Below are 12,878 nucleotides of genomic sequence, written 5' to 3'. Positions count from 1 at the left end.
GGGGGGGCTTTGAGAGGAGATTTTCTCAGAAACGATCAGAAGAAGGAGGCACCATCATCGCCCCTGCTCGAAGCTCCGCCGCGGCCCGCCAGGACTAGGCGGGAAGGCCTCAGCCGAGGCCGGCGACTCCACTGCCGGGCCGCGATATGTTTTCCTGGCCGCGGGATAAAACGAAGCCACTTTCCCTGGCAGTCCTTTCCACGAAGCGAGCTTTCCTGCAGAGGTCCCTGCGGAGCAGGAGGAGAGCGGCGCGGGCTCCTGCCCGCGCTCCACGGCCCACGGCCGAGGGCACCTCCTGAGAGGATGGGCCGAAGCGAAACCCCACCCCGCCGGCGGCTGGGGGGGGAGGGAGGAGCGGGAAGAGGGAGGTGCTGCCGGCAGCGCCCTGCCCACCCCTGGCCGGGCGCTGGCGGAAGCGCAGGCGGTCGGGGCTGCCTCCCTATCAGACCCTCGGCGGCGGGAGGCGGGGCGAGAGCCGGGGCCCGGCGGCATCCTCCCCAGCGGCCATCACCGGGGCTCCATGGAGAAGCGGGGCGCGCCGCTGGCCCCCGCCCCGCGGGGCCCAGTGCTGCACATCGTGGTGGTGGGCTTCCACCACAAGAAAGGCTGCCAGGTGAGGGGGCGCGGGTGCCCGTCGTCTCCCGCCTTTCCCTTCCGCTCCCTGCCCTGCCCCGGGTCACTTTCCCCGCGCTGAGCAGCGCCTGCCACTGCTTCCCCCAGCCTGGGGCGGGGCGGCCCGGCTGCGGTCCTGCGGGGAAGGCTTGAGCCCCTGCGGGAGGGGTCGCGCCTGATGGGGGGGAGGAGGCTTTGCTCCAGGGGGTGGGTTAGGGAGCGGTTTGAAACTAGCAAAGTGCGTTAGGGCCCCAGTTAGCCCCGGCTTCCCCCGGAGAGGGGGCTAGGCTGGGCCGGGCCAGGGGTTCCCTCAGCTCGGGGCGGGACGGGGGCGGCCTGGCGGGGCCGTGACTCAGCCTGCTCCGGGCGGTTAATGTTTTACCGAGTTGCGTACGTGACTGCTACCTGTCCTGCTTCGGCGCTCCCGCCGGGGGGCGAGGCGGAGCGAGGGCCGGCGGGGTGAGCTCCCCGCCTCCCGTCCCCCCGTTCTCCTGTAGATGCTGGGAGACGGCTCAAATCGTGGCACCCGTTATCTGATGTGAGTCGTGCGTGTTTAGTGCGTTCAGACAGGGAAGTGAGAGAAAAAATTATCTCTTTACCTACCTTCTGTTCTTCCCGAGCAGCGGCGCCTTGAACTCTCGCGGGTACAACTTGTACACAAACAGCCTGATGGCCCCAGGGCATAAGTCCACCCTTGGTTTAAGTTTTCTCTGTGTGTCTCTTCCCTTCTTTCATAAATGCTTGACTGCTTCGTGTGGTCTCTCAGGCAGAAGAATTTTATGTTCTGTATTTCATAGGTGTTTTACGCTCTAATTTTATTTTATGTTTTTTTTTAACCCTTGAGACAGGAGATGTTGTTGCCCAGCCGGGCTGCACACACAGTCGCTTTGCTGTGACAAGAGCGGATAGATACAATGTTGAATTTGCAGTGAGTCTTTCCACAGAGCGGTCTCAGTCTTTACAAAAATTACCAAAACAGTAATGAATGTGATGGTGGTTGTTACACAAGAATTGGTCTGACATGAATGCATTTCATACAAGGTAGCAGAGAGTTAAATTAATCTTTGTTTTATTTCCTGAAACATTAACAAGCATTGTAACATGTAAAACAACCTCCTACCAACAGAGGCTGAAGCACAAGTGCAAGAACTCATTGTAGGTGTTCTTCCATCACTTTTTCTGAAAGACCTGCATGGTTTTGTAATGCATCCTTTCTCCTCAGGCTGTCTAGGGGCTGTTCACATGTGAATGTTTGCAGGATCAGTTCCGGTGAAGTAATTAGATAGTCTAGCTTGCAAGGTTTGCAGTATTTATCTGTCACTTTCTTGTCAAAGACCGTTACGAGATGAGTGTTATTTGGGTGTCTGTAGGAGGAAGAGTGCATTTTTGCCCTCACCTTGTTGTTGGCTTCTTGGACAAGACAGGTTGGAGACAAAAGCAGAGGTGGCTTTTGTAGCTTCTGTTCTTCTCTTGGGGTCTGTATTTCTTTTCTTGTAACATTATGCAGTGTTGATGCAAAGCTACACAAAAAAAAAACCCCACAACAACACCAAAATATAAATTAGTAGCAGTGAATTTTATCTTGCTGCCAGTAAAATGTAGACATATGTTTTCAGATATTGTCAAAAATTGGGTTGGAATACCTCTGAACCAAAGTCTTTAAGTACCTCAAGAAATGAACTGGAGAAGTTGGAGAGGAAGGTGGTTGGGGAAGGGGAGGGGGTAGCTGTGTGACAAGGAGAAGAACTGCAGGAATGTAATGACAATTGGTAGAACCAAAACCAGCCAGACTTCCTATGGGAAATCTAACCAGAAATCTAATTTTAAATATATCCTACTTCTGACTTAGCAGATTTGTTACTGAACTATAAAAATCATTTCCTAAAAGAACTGGAGACAGGGAGCTGGACAGCTATAGCCTAATGAGTTTGACATCAGTAGTGTGCGAGGCTCTAGAGAATTTGTGAAGGAAAGAATTAATTAACAACATGAAACTAAGTAGACTGAGTCCTGTGGGCATTCACTAAGGATAGATCATGCCTGACTGACCTGCATCTTTTGTAAGAATAAATGATTGATTTACTTTCTCTGTAAAAGAAACAGAGTAGCTTGAATCTGCCTGGAACTTGATAATGGATCATACAGCACTAAAAAAAAAAAAAAAGTTTGGGTTTTTGTTTTTTTTAAGGTGGAAATACTGGAGAATTAGTACAAGAGCTGGTACTTGGGTAAGAAACAGTATGAAGGAGAGGAAGAAGCAACAGATTTGTGTCAGAAGAGGAACAACTGGCCTGAAAAGTGCTTGCACTGAATTTGGGCCCGCATAAGTGGAGCTGGCATTTACACACTAAAGTCTAACTCTGATGAGCAAACTTGAGGAATCAGTGTTACAAAGGAAGACTGGAACGTCATGCAAGAGCTGGATGATAAGGAATGCTGAAATGGTAGAAATGGGGTGCATTGTAAAGTCATGCAATAGGAATGAATAACAACAGTATAGGCTTGGGAATTAACATGAGGAGACCTCTGGAAGAGAAAAAAGACTGCATATGATCAAGGATAAGTCACAGAACTGGTGTGATTTGGGGGCAAGAGTGGCAACAAATGTAGTCCTATAGTGTAATAATATATTTATTGATGTATAAAAATTCTGATCCACATTTCAGAAAAATGGATTTGGATTCTCTCTGTCACTTCTAGGAACAAATGAGGTAGTTCTTGGGCAGTCTGTTTTCAAGGAGGACATAGAAGACCTTGCCTAGGTAGGCTAACAAAATGGATTTTGAGGCTGTATTCATATGAAGACTGTAAGCCACCTCTGCAAATATGGGAACATTCTCCCCTTTTCCTCTCATGCCTCTTCAACACTGGAAAGCAGAGGCAGTTGTGTGGGAAGCTGAAACGGGGAACTGAAGTGACCAAACAATAAGCCTTGTTTTGTTGGGTTGGTTTTGAGCTGGTTGGTTCACAGATTCTCTTTGCTGAGTGGACATCTGCAGAAGACAGCTACATGGGCACAAGGAGAAGACCAGTAAGGGGGTGGAAAAGAGTCTCTTGAAAGTGGCAATCTGGGACTTCTCTTTTTGCTTGTCATGTTTGCTCATGGTGTTTGGAGCATTCATTGAACCACTGCATTACACACAATTGTATTCCAGGAGGCTGTTGGAAAGTGAAAAATAAGGAAGACAAAACAACCATTTAATTTAATAGACAGTGTTAGCACAAGAACCAGTGGATACCAACCGTCTGCAGGCATGCTGTAGACTGCATATAAGAAACTGCTAATTGCGGAAAAGCAAAGTTCCAAAGCACCTTTCAAATGGCAGTAATTCAGAGTGAATCTGGAGAGCTTCAGATCGAGAGATCCTACAGCTAGCCTGCCTGTCATAACAGGAAGTTCCCTGGTTTGCCTGAGAAGGCTTCTTTCGGGTTCTGTGCTTCCAGCTCTGTTTTCTCTGTAGTCTTACTAGGTAAGGCATGTGGAGTTAGATATTTTAATGGATTTCTTGATGCTAGGTGTTTTCATTAGCTGACTTCCCCTCTGAAGCTTCATCATCTGAAGTGTACAGCTCTTCCTGTTGGTTAACTTACAGTATAAGAAATGTTTAGCCCATAGAGCACTTTTATGTGCAGTTTGGAAATGTATAGGAACATCTTTTTCTTGCATAGACTTGAAAAACAATCTATATGCATTTGTTTACAAAAGAGAAGGAGAGTCAGGGAACTGGTCCATTTCTGTGTGCCTTTTGATAGCATGAGCACGATGATTGTTTCACATGCTACTTCCAAGGGCCTACTGCTGGACTGTTCGTCTTCTTGCTGGGTGAAGTAGGATTATGCAGGAAACAAAGTGAAGGTTTACCATACGTATGTTGTTTAGTCTGAGGATGCAGTTTCTTGGGCAGTTGTTAAAAACTTAGAGCTGCTGGTCACTGTTAGCAAGGCTTTGTGCTGTGTGAAAGTACCATGTTGCATTTTCAAACTAAAAATTGTGAACACATTAGAAGGGGTTTTCTCTAACAAGTACAGAGTAAGCTTTTGGAGAAGCTGTAGGCTTTTGTTTACACAAGCAGATTGCCGGCCTGCTTCTTTGGGCCTCTTAGTTATTGACTTGGACTGTGATACCAATGAGATAATAAAAAAGTGCTGGTTGCTGTATCTCTTTACCAATGAGAAGAGGTAGTTATGGCAGAGTGCTTGGAGAACGGGAGGAGAAGCTTGGATAGAAACAAGGTCCACCTGGTGCTTGACACGCTCTCAGCAGGTCTGTTAAAGAAGGGAATGACAGTTGGGGTGAAGCAGGCATCATGATGGGTTTCTTTGCTTTGTATGTATCGGCTGACTTGTTACGGGAATCCTCCTCAGTGCATAATTAAGTAGCACTCTGTGTAATTAAGTAGTCCCAAAATGGGCAGAGCTCACGGGTAGTATTCATTCAATCATGATTTTCATTCATCTGAAATGAAATGACAAACACTTCATTAGTATTCCTCCCAAAATTGCTTTTTTTGATACCTGTTTGCAGCTGGAAAGAGGAGTAGCCTTAGGTGAAAGGAACAGTAAACACAGCTCTTTGTCATATGTAGTTGCTCATACTCTTGTCCATTAATGCAAAACACATGGTTTTGGTGTGGTATGAGTTTGTACACGCTTCTCGGGCTCTATGGGACTCGGGTCACAAAAGCGTTGGAGCATAAATTGAAAATAAGGGAAGCCTGCCACAGAAATGGTGTTATCTGTTTTGGAGTATCTGTAGCTGGTTGTCTCATTAGTTACTGCAGCAGGTTATTGGTCCATCTCCCTGCTTCTTATGTTCTGTTGCTCTCCTGCTTCAGTATAGGATGGTAAGACTTGGATTTTGGGGCTGTTTGTGCCCTTCTTCTGTAGAGGCTGATAACAAATTCCTCAGTAGTTTTCGGGAGCTGTAGTAGTTAGTGGCTAGTGATTTTGGAGCAAATAAAGGGAAAGGGTTTTGGGGTTGGTTTTTTTTTTCAGAATCATGAAATGCTTCCTCTCGTACAAGTGAGCAATAAAGTACTTAATTTGCCTTACAACATTTTAATTTTTGAAAGCATTAAATAGTGTGGAAAGTCCTTATCTGTCTTATGATAGAGATCTTTAGCAAAAATGTAACCTAAACAGAGCTTGACTAGTAGATGCAAGTTGTGTGTTGAAAAATACATGGAGAGACCTTGGCTTTATGGTGAAGGTGGAAGACTGAGAGTCATGAGGTGTAGCTCTCCACTAGTGATCCTGTGTGCCACGATCCTCGTTTGAGCTCTCTGTCTCCAAGCTTTATTTACATGGGGAGGCAGAGAGCTAATAGTCTCTGAGGGTGTAGGAGGGCTTAAAATATCCCAAGTAGTCTAAAAATCATTCATTTTTAAGGAAAAGTTAAAATAAGAACTGATTTATTTGAAAAGGAGAGGAAGGGAAGTGTCAGCAAAGCTGGAAGAACTTGCAGGTAAGAGAGCTACGCAGAAGTCAGTGTAAGCCCCCTGGCTGGTTGTTGGAGGAAGCAGATGCTCCCTTTACTACTGTACTGCCTGACCTGGCATAAGAATCCCCATCTTCTCCTGATGCTGTGAGGCTTTGAGGGTATTACACCTGAGTAAACTCAGGCCCTGGGTCACCACCACTCAGGCCATACATAATCTCACTTCACTGGGGCAAGGCCCAGCTTTTCTGCACTCAGTGTCCTGAGCAGCTCTGCAGATCGCCTCTGACCTTGTACAGTGGGTGACCATTGTCTCGCATATCCTCTCAAGGGCTTGAATGTATTCCCAATTGCTCTTGACTTTCTTAAACATGTACATATCTTACTGTGTTGTGGAAAAAAATTAAAAGTATGGGTAGTGGGGAAAGTGCTGTGTGTGTCCTGGACCGCTTGCGTTGCTGGTCACTTTTGTTTGCTTGGGATCCTTGTTCTGTAAAATAACGGCAGCTGATCTTGACCCACTTGTCTGTACACCAGTGGAGAATGACATTTCAAACCTGGTGTCACAGACATAGGAGTGGATTATGGTAAATACAGAAAGGCATATTCCTGTGGAATCCCAAAGTTTCTCCTAAGGACCTTCAAGGTACTTGAACTTTTTGATATAAATTTGATGTTTGCTTTCTCCAAAGTAGTGTCTGAGTTGCCTGTCTGTGTGGGTATGTTTTTGTGTGGGCTGTGTTTGAAGACCAATCCCCCTGTCTTGCCTGATCATAGATTTTCTTCCTGGCATGCAAAGGAAACTTAAGATCAGGAATGAAACAGCTGATACCTAAGTTTTAGTGAAGAGCCTGAATATGATCTTTGAGAGGGAAGAATGCCCTTTAAGACATCTTCCCTTCCTGAATTGTGTATGTGCTCTTCCTGTCATCTGAGAGCTTCAAGTACTTGAGCTCTGGAAGGTAATGCTTGTTGCGATTTGCAGAAATCGGCAGGTAACACGGCCTGAGCAATCTGTGCGTGTGGCCTTTTTTACTTACGCCTAGGAAGTGTGTGTCTTCAAGCAGCATTGTTGGCAAGTTAGGCTTGACTTTGCAGAATTAGGAGTTGTTTAAGGAATGAGCGAGTTCAGTCTGCTCTTTTTATCAACTCTTTTGAGAACTGCCTACATTTCCAGGTCTCCTGTGCCCTAGAGTGTAACACTTGTTTCCAAGAGGGAAATACTGAAGTCGCTCTCTTCAGCAGATTCCACAGGCAGCCTTTCTGGAGGCATCTTTCTTTTCTTTTGTTAAGGGGAACACTTCTAGCCTGTCTCAGTCCTTGTTTGTTTGCTGTCTTTCTTCTAACACTCTGCTTTACTGGAGAATTACTTTTTTCTCTTCTTGATCTCTGCCAACCCAGTAATTGGTGTGATTCTGTTAGATGTGCTTGACACTCTTAACCACGTAAGTGAAATGTATGCTTTGTTGTCTTTAAAGTCCTTGTGTCCTTGTTTTGGGGGAGCACAGTAGGCAGGTATTACGCAATAGGTAATCTTCTCTAGTGATTAAACAAGATCTTGTTAAAAGAACAACAGAAAGAAAAAACAACTTGAAAAGGAACTAGGCTGGAATCGAGCCGAAGGGCTTTGTTCCCGGCTCTATTGATGATAACCTGTAAACATTAGCACAACTCCTCTGGTTTTGTTCCCTGCTTGTAATAATATTACATAAGCATTTTAAAGGACTGTTATGAGCATGAAATCTCTTGATGAAGTTAATCATAGAATACATCGAGTGTCAAAGATTAGCCCATTGTCTAAAATACATGGATTTGCTTATGTTTGTCCTGGTTTCAGCTGGGATGTAGTTAGCTGTCTTCCTAGTAGCTGGTACAGTGCTATGTTTTGAGTTCAGTATGTGAAGAATGTTGATAACACTGATGTTTTCAGTTGTTGCTAAGTAGTGTTTAGACTAAAGTCAAGGATTTTTCAGCTTCTCATGCCCAGCCAGGGCACCTGACCCATACTGGCCAACAGTGTATTCCATACCATGGGACGTCCCATCTAGTTTAGATACTGGGAAGGGGCGGGGGGCAGGGATTCGCCGCTGGGGGACTGGCTGGGTGTCAGTCGGCGGGTGGGGAGCAATTGCCCTGCGCATCATTTGTACATTTCAATCCTTTTATTACTACTGTTGTCATTTTATTAGTGTTATCATTATCATTATTAGTCTCTTCTTTTCTGTTCTATTAAATCGTTCTTATCTCAACCCAGGAGTTTTACTTCTTTTCCTGATTTTCTCCCCCATCCCACTGGATGGGGGGGGAGTGAGCGAGCGGCTGCGTGGTGCTTAGTTGCTGGCTGGGGTTAAACCATGACAATGTTCAACAGGTTGAAACTTTGAAAGCAGGTTTTAGCTCTTATTAGAAAGGCTACTCAAATTAGCATGGGATGCTAATTGCTTTAAATACACAATGCATTGCTGAGTACACAGAGTACTTGCTGTCTCACACTTCTGTAAACAACACCACAGATTCTGATCTCATGTGTAGAATTAAGGATGGGTTCCACTCTTTGCACATGTCTACGTAATCCACCTATTTAGTATTTTGTGTTCATTGTTCAAGAAAAACTCCCAGGTATGGTGGATTTTTGTTTGTTTGTTTTGTTTCTTTGTTTAGTTTTTCAAGCTTTGAAGAGTGCTGTGCTTTGATAATCTTGCAGTTGCTTCCCTGAAGTCCTGGACAGGAAGTAAAGTATTTGTTTGAAGGATGCCATACTGGATATTTTCTCCATAGTTGCCCTGATGTGTGAATTGAGAGAAGGTTCCTAAATACCTATTTCTAGTTATGTAACACTTTCCATAGTCATCATTCTTGACTCTCATCTTATGATCTGTCAGTTTTTTGTATGTGTCATAACATTCGAGTAGTTATTTAAACATTCTGTACCGGGAATCTTGACCTTTCTCTTGAATAAATGAAGAAATGCTAAATCAGTAAAATACATATTTCTGTACCTTTGTTGCACCTTTCATCTACCTATTTCAGAATGCTTTCAAATAGTAACTTGGGCTCTCAGTGCTTGTATAAAGATGGCAGCATAATTTACATACATATATAATAGAGGGAGCTTCAAAGCTGTAAAATCACTGAACAGAGGTCACTCACATTGGAGTAAATTGGAACTTGCAAGTCTCAGCTTTGTGTTCCCTGTCCTATTATTGCCTTATTTTATGATATATCTCTACTTTTGGTAATCTGTCCCATAGCTTGTACGTAGTGCTGAACTATTACACCTAGGCAGGCATATTTCTTAGATTACTCTCAGAAGGTTGTAGATACAAGATGTGAAAGCAAGTTCCTTGCCTGCTCTGACATGCTGGGAGACGGCACAGGGCTGCCTGCTTCATTGGGGTTACCTGGAGTAGAGCACCTTCTGTACTTCATGATGTTACTGTGTTTGTGTAGCTTCTCAGCCTCATACTTGGTAGCAAGCTGTATTTGTCCACTCTTATGAGTAAATCTAGTGTTGTCTAGCCATTCTGGGAACATCAGACGTCCTGTGGTAAAGAACCTGAATGCTTGCTGGCTCATAAGACAAGGCAATTGCTTGCTTGGACTGCCTCAGTTCAGCAATATATGCCATATGAATTACGCACAATGGCTGTTTCTAAACTGACAAGCAGATGTGCTTTAAAGCGTGTCTACAGTCCTGATCCTCCATTTTTCCCAGGAGAAGGAGGATTCACTGTACCATTTGACAACTCCCTGGCAGCTGGCATAGGCTCCTTCCCGTTGGGAACGAGTCTATACTAGTGGCTGTGCTGGGCAGATGTCAGTTGGGAGTAGAGCTGAGGGTTGCCCTCTCCTGTTTCATTAAGGAAGCTGCCCTTTCTGGTACCTTGTATCTTCTTGAGAGTACATGCTGTATGAATTCGAATTTACTTCCTGTAAGACCACTAAGTCTTGTCTTGAGGGCACAGAGTTCCCTAGCAAGTCCCCTAGGTTGGAATAGTTGCAGTAGTATCATGTTATTCTTCGGGGCGGGGGTTGTTACTTACTTTCTTAGAGGAGACTGATGGGAGCAAAAGTTCCAAAGCACAGGTTTTATGTCTGACTTGAACTGTATGACTATAAAAATAAAGTGTTAAGTAATTAGAAAGAGTGTCTAAAATGCATACTGGCATGACTTTTGAAAACAAACAAATACAAAAGTTTCAGTGTTTCAGATTGTTTTATCTTTTAAGGGCCTAAGAGTCAAAACTTTACTCACCTAGTTGGAGTTTTTGAAGCAAACTTGAATGGTTATACTGTGCATCTATAGCAATACAAATGGTGTCTTCGAACTTGTGGAAGTGGCTGCTCTATAGCTTTAGCGATACAGGAATGTGAAGAAGTTCCAGTTTCATTCTAAATACTTCAGATATGTTTAGAGATTTGAGATTAAATCCTCTCTCCATTGAATCGATGGAAAAACTTATTTCAGTCCAGATTTTTTTTCATTTCTAGTCTGAAGACATATCTTCCAAAATACCTGTAGTAAAGAGGAGAGTTTATATTGTGGCTGTGCTAAGTAAGAGGAGTTAACTTTTAAGTGGAGTAGTGCAAACATGACAGTAGATGGAGTGGGGAGAATGGGGATTTTATACTGACTTGCCAGCACATTTTAAATTATCACTGTTTAGTGTTCACTGAGGATCTTGCTGTGATTGCTATCACTTAACACTTTTCACAGAAAATGAAAACAACCTCACCTGAGTATGAAATTCACCAAAAATTAATGCCAACTACCTGTCTAATGTTTGGGTGTGATAGTTTAGGTGGACATGCACATATATTTTGGAAATTCCTCTTTTATCAATGTCCTTTTTTAACCTCTCTTCTGATTGTGTACTTGTAATTTAGTAGAAGACAATATCAATGCATTTTTTTTAAAGAAAAACTATCATGTTAGTTCCTAAATGTAGGAACTGAAAACATTTTTCCTTGCCTGCGCTCATCCTTTCTTTACTGTGAGTTAATGAATGTCTGGTAAACTTATTCTGGCTAGGAAGTCCCTTTAAAGACAAGGAACCAAAACAGATTGCCTGGACTTTTTTTTTTTTCATTCCAACAAACAAGATTGGACTGTGTATCAGTAGGTGCTTTGCATCCAAACTGTTAGATTCAGTACAAACCGCGTATAAAAGGTTAGTTAACGTAGCAGAATTACATAAAAATAAAAATATAAGTTCCAGAAATTCAGTTGTACTTCAGTTTAGAGAGTTTTTTAAAATTATATTTTATTTTAACTTTGTGTAGTGAAGAGCACAGTTATTTATTTCTCCACTAAATCACAATATTCTCTATTGATTTTAGTTCTGAAATCAATCAAGAGCTATCTGCTCACAGAACAAGACAATCTGAACAGGCAGAAAGCATTGCCATCAAAACCCCTTGACAGGCATAATCAGTATTTGCAGCTGTAATGAAGATTCCTGACACTTGGAAAAGTAAGAAATGAGTGGAGATTCTAGTTCATGTTTTATGTAGTTTATTCTGCAGTCTCTGAGGAGTTCAGTTTTGAATTTGAATTTCATTTTATTGAGGAGTCTTTTTTTTAATTCACTTGAGACAAAACCCTGTAAAATCTGCTCTGGCAGTCAGCTCTGAAAACTTGCATGTATTTCTTTGTTCCTATTGACTACTGAGCTTTATTAAAAGACTTTATTTCTCATTTGCAGGCATTTTTTGTAATACATATATGTATTAATGACAAATAGCAAAATTGAAGTGCATTTTTGTGCATGCACATGCATATATGTATGGATTTACATAAAACTCTATTGTGTTTAAATAAAAAATGAGGTCCTCTTTCTTCATTCTGTGAAGAGGGAGAAAAAGAGCTGTAAGACAGGTCTTTTCTGTAGTCCCATTCCCCTGTCATGGTTGGTCTTCGGTTTAAAGTGGAAGGTGAGGAAAAAAAAAACCTCTTTTTTTTTTAAGTTGCCTTAACTAGGAATACTATACTGTAGAGTTTGCACACACAGGCTGAGAGAAGAATTTTACTGAAGCTCCAGTTGTTCAGAAACTCAGAAGTGATAGAACTGAGATTCTCCCTACCCCATTATTATGACTTTGGTACATGTGCACTGCTCAGTTTCAAGATTTTCGAGAACTGTGGGGTTTTGGCTTTTTTTTTTTTTTTTTTTTAATTAGGCTACTCAATGTTCTTATACTCCTTTGGTTTTGAAATATTGTTTTTTCTATGCAAAGGATTCCAGCTGCAATTGATGCAAGTCTGCAAATTGAGCTGTAGAAATCAAGCAGAGTGTCTAGAAGGTAAGGAACAGTTAGGGTGAGTTTCATCTGCATTAATTCAGTCATCTGCAAGTTAGACTTGGAAGTCTGAGCTAGCTGTCTTCAGAGACAGTGGAAAGAAACAGATCAGATGAATCATCCTCTGCAGGTGTCTGTTTTCTCTGACTATGCAGAATCTTGCTTAGGATCTTGCTCAGAGAACTTGATTTTTGACATGTAGTCAGCTGATTTGAATCCCACCTGCAGTGACTACTTGTGAAGAAGTTTGACTTAACTCTTTGAAATGAAATCACTGGGAACTCTTAAGTCAGAGGAGGGGTGGAAGGAAGTTCTTCAGGGTGTCCATGCTGTCCTTGCTGCTGGATTGTCCTTTTTTTTTCTTCCTGCTTCTTTGTTACTTCCACCCTTTCAGCCTCTGCAATATGAGGCGGTACTTCTACAAGCAGTGATCTATTAAACTACACAAACATGATTCCTCCTTAGAAACCAGGCTCCTTCTTACATGGACCCTCTTGGGGAGGGGGAGGAATAGTATGTCATAATGCAA

At 43.0% G+C, this 12,878-nt stretch overlaps 1 protein-coding gene across 2 annotated transcripts in view; it reads left to right on the top strand.

The window, feature by feature from the left end:
- Window positions 1-412: 412 nt before the first annotated feature.
- The window catches only part of AVL9 (AVL9 homolog (S. cerevisiase)), a 46,178-nt gene continuing 33,712 nt past the window's right edge, over window positions 413-12,878 (top strand). For both annotated transcript variants that reach the window (XR_774375.1, XM_010567982.1), the window contains exon 1: window positions 413-613. Coding sequence is in view for 1 of the 2 variants with exons in the window: in XM_010567982.1 (XP_010566284.1) it covers window positions 521-613 (93 nt within the window). In the remaining variant the exon portion in view is untranslated. The remainder of the gene's footprint in view (window positions 614-12,878) is intronic.

The sequence above is a fragment of the Haliaeetus leucocephalus genome, unplaced genomic scaffold (genome assembly GCF_000737465.1).
Source record: "Haliaeetus leucocephalus isolate CR32 unplaced genomic scaffold, Haliaeetus_leucocephalus-4.0 Scaffold234, whole genome shotgun sequence".
In the NCBI taxonomy this organism is placed as follows: domain Eukaryota; kingdom Metazoa; phylum Chordata; class Aves; order Accipitriformes; family Accipitridae; genus Haliaeetus; species Haliaeetus leucocephalus.
Note: the sequence above shows the minus strand (reverse complement) of the source record. Positions and strands in the feature narration are given on the sequence as shown.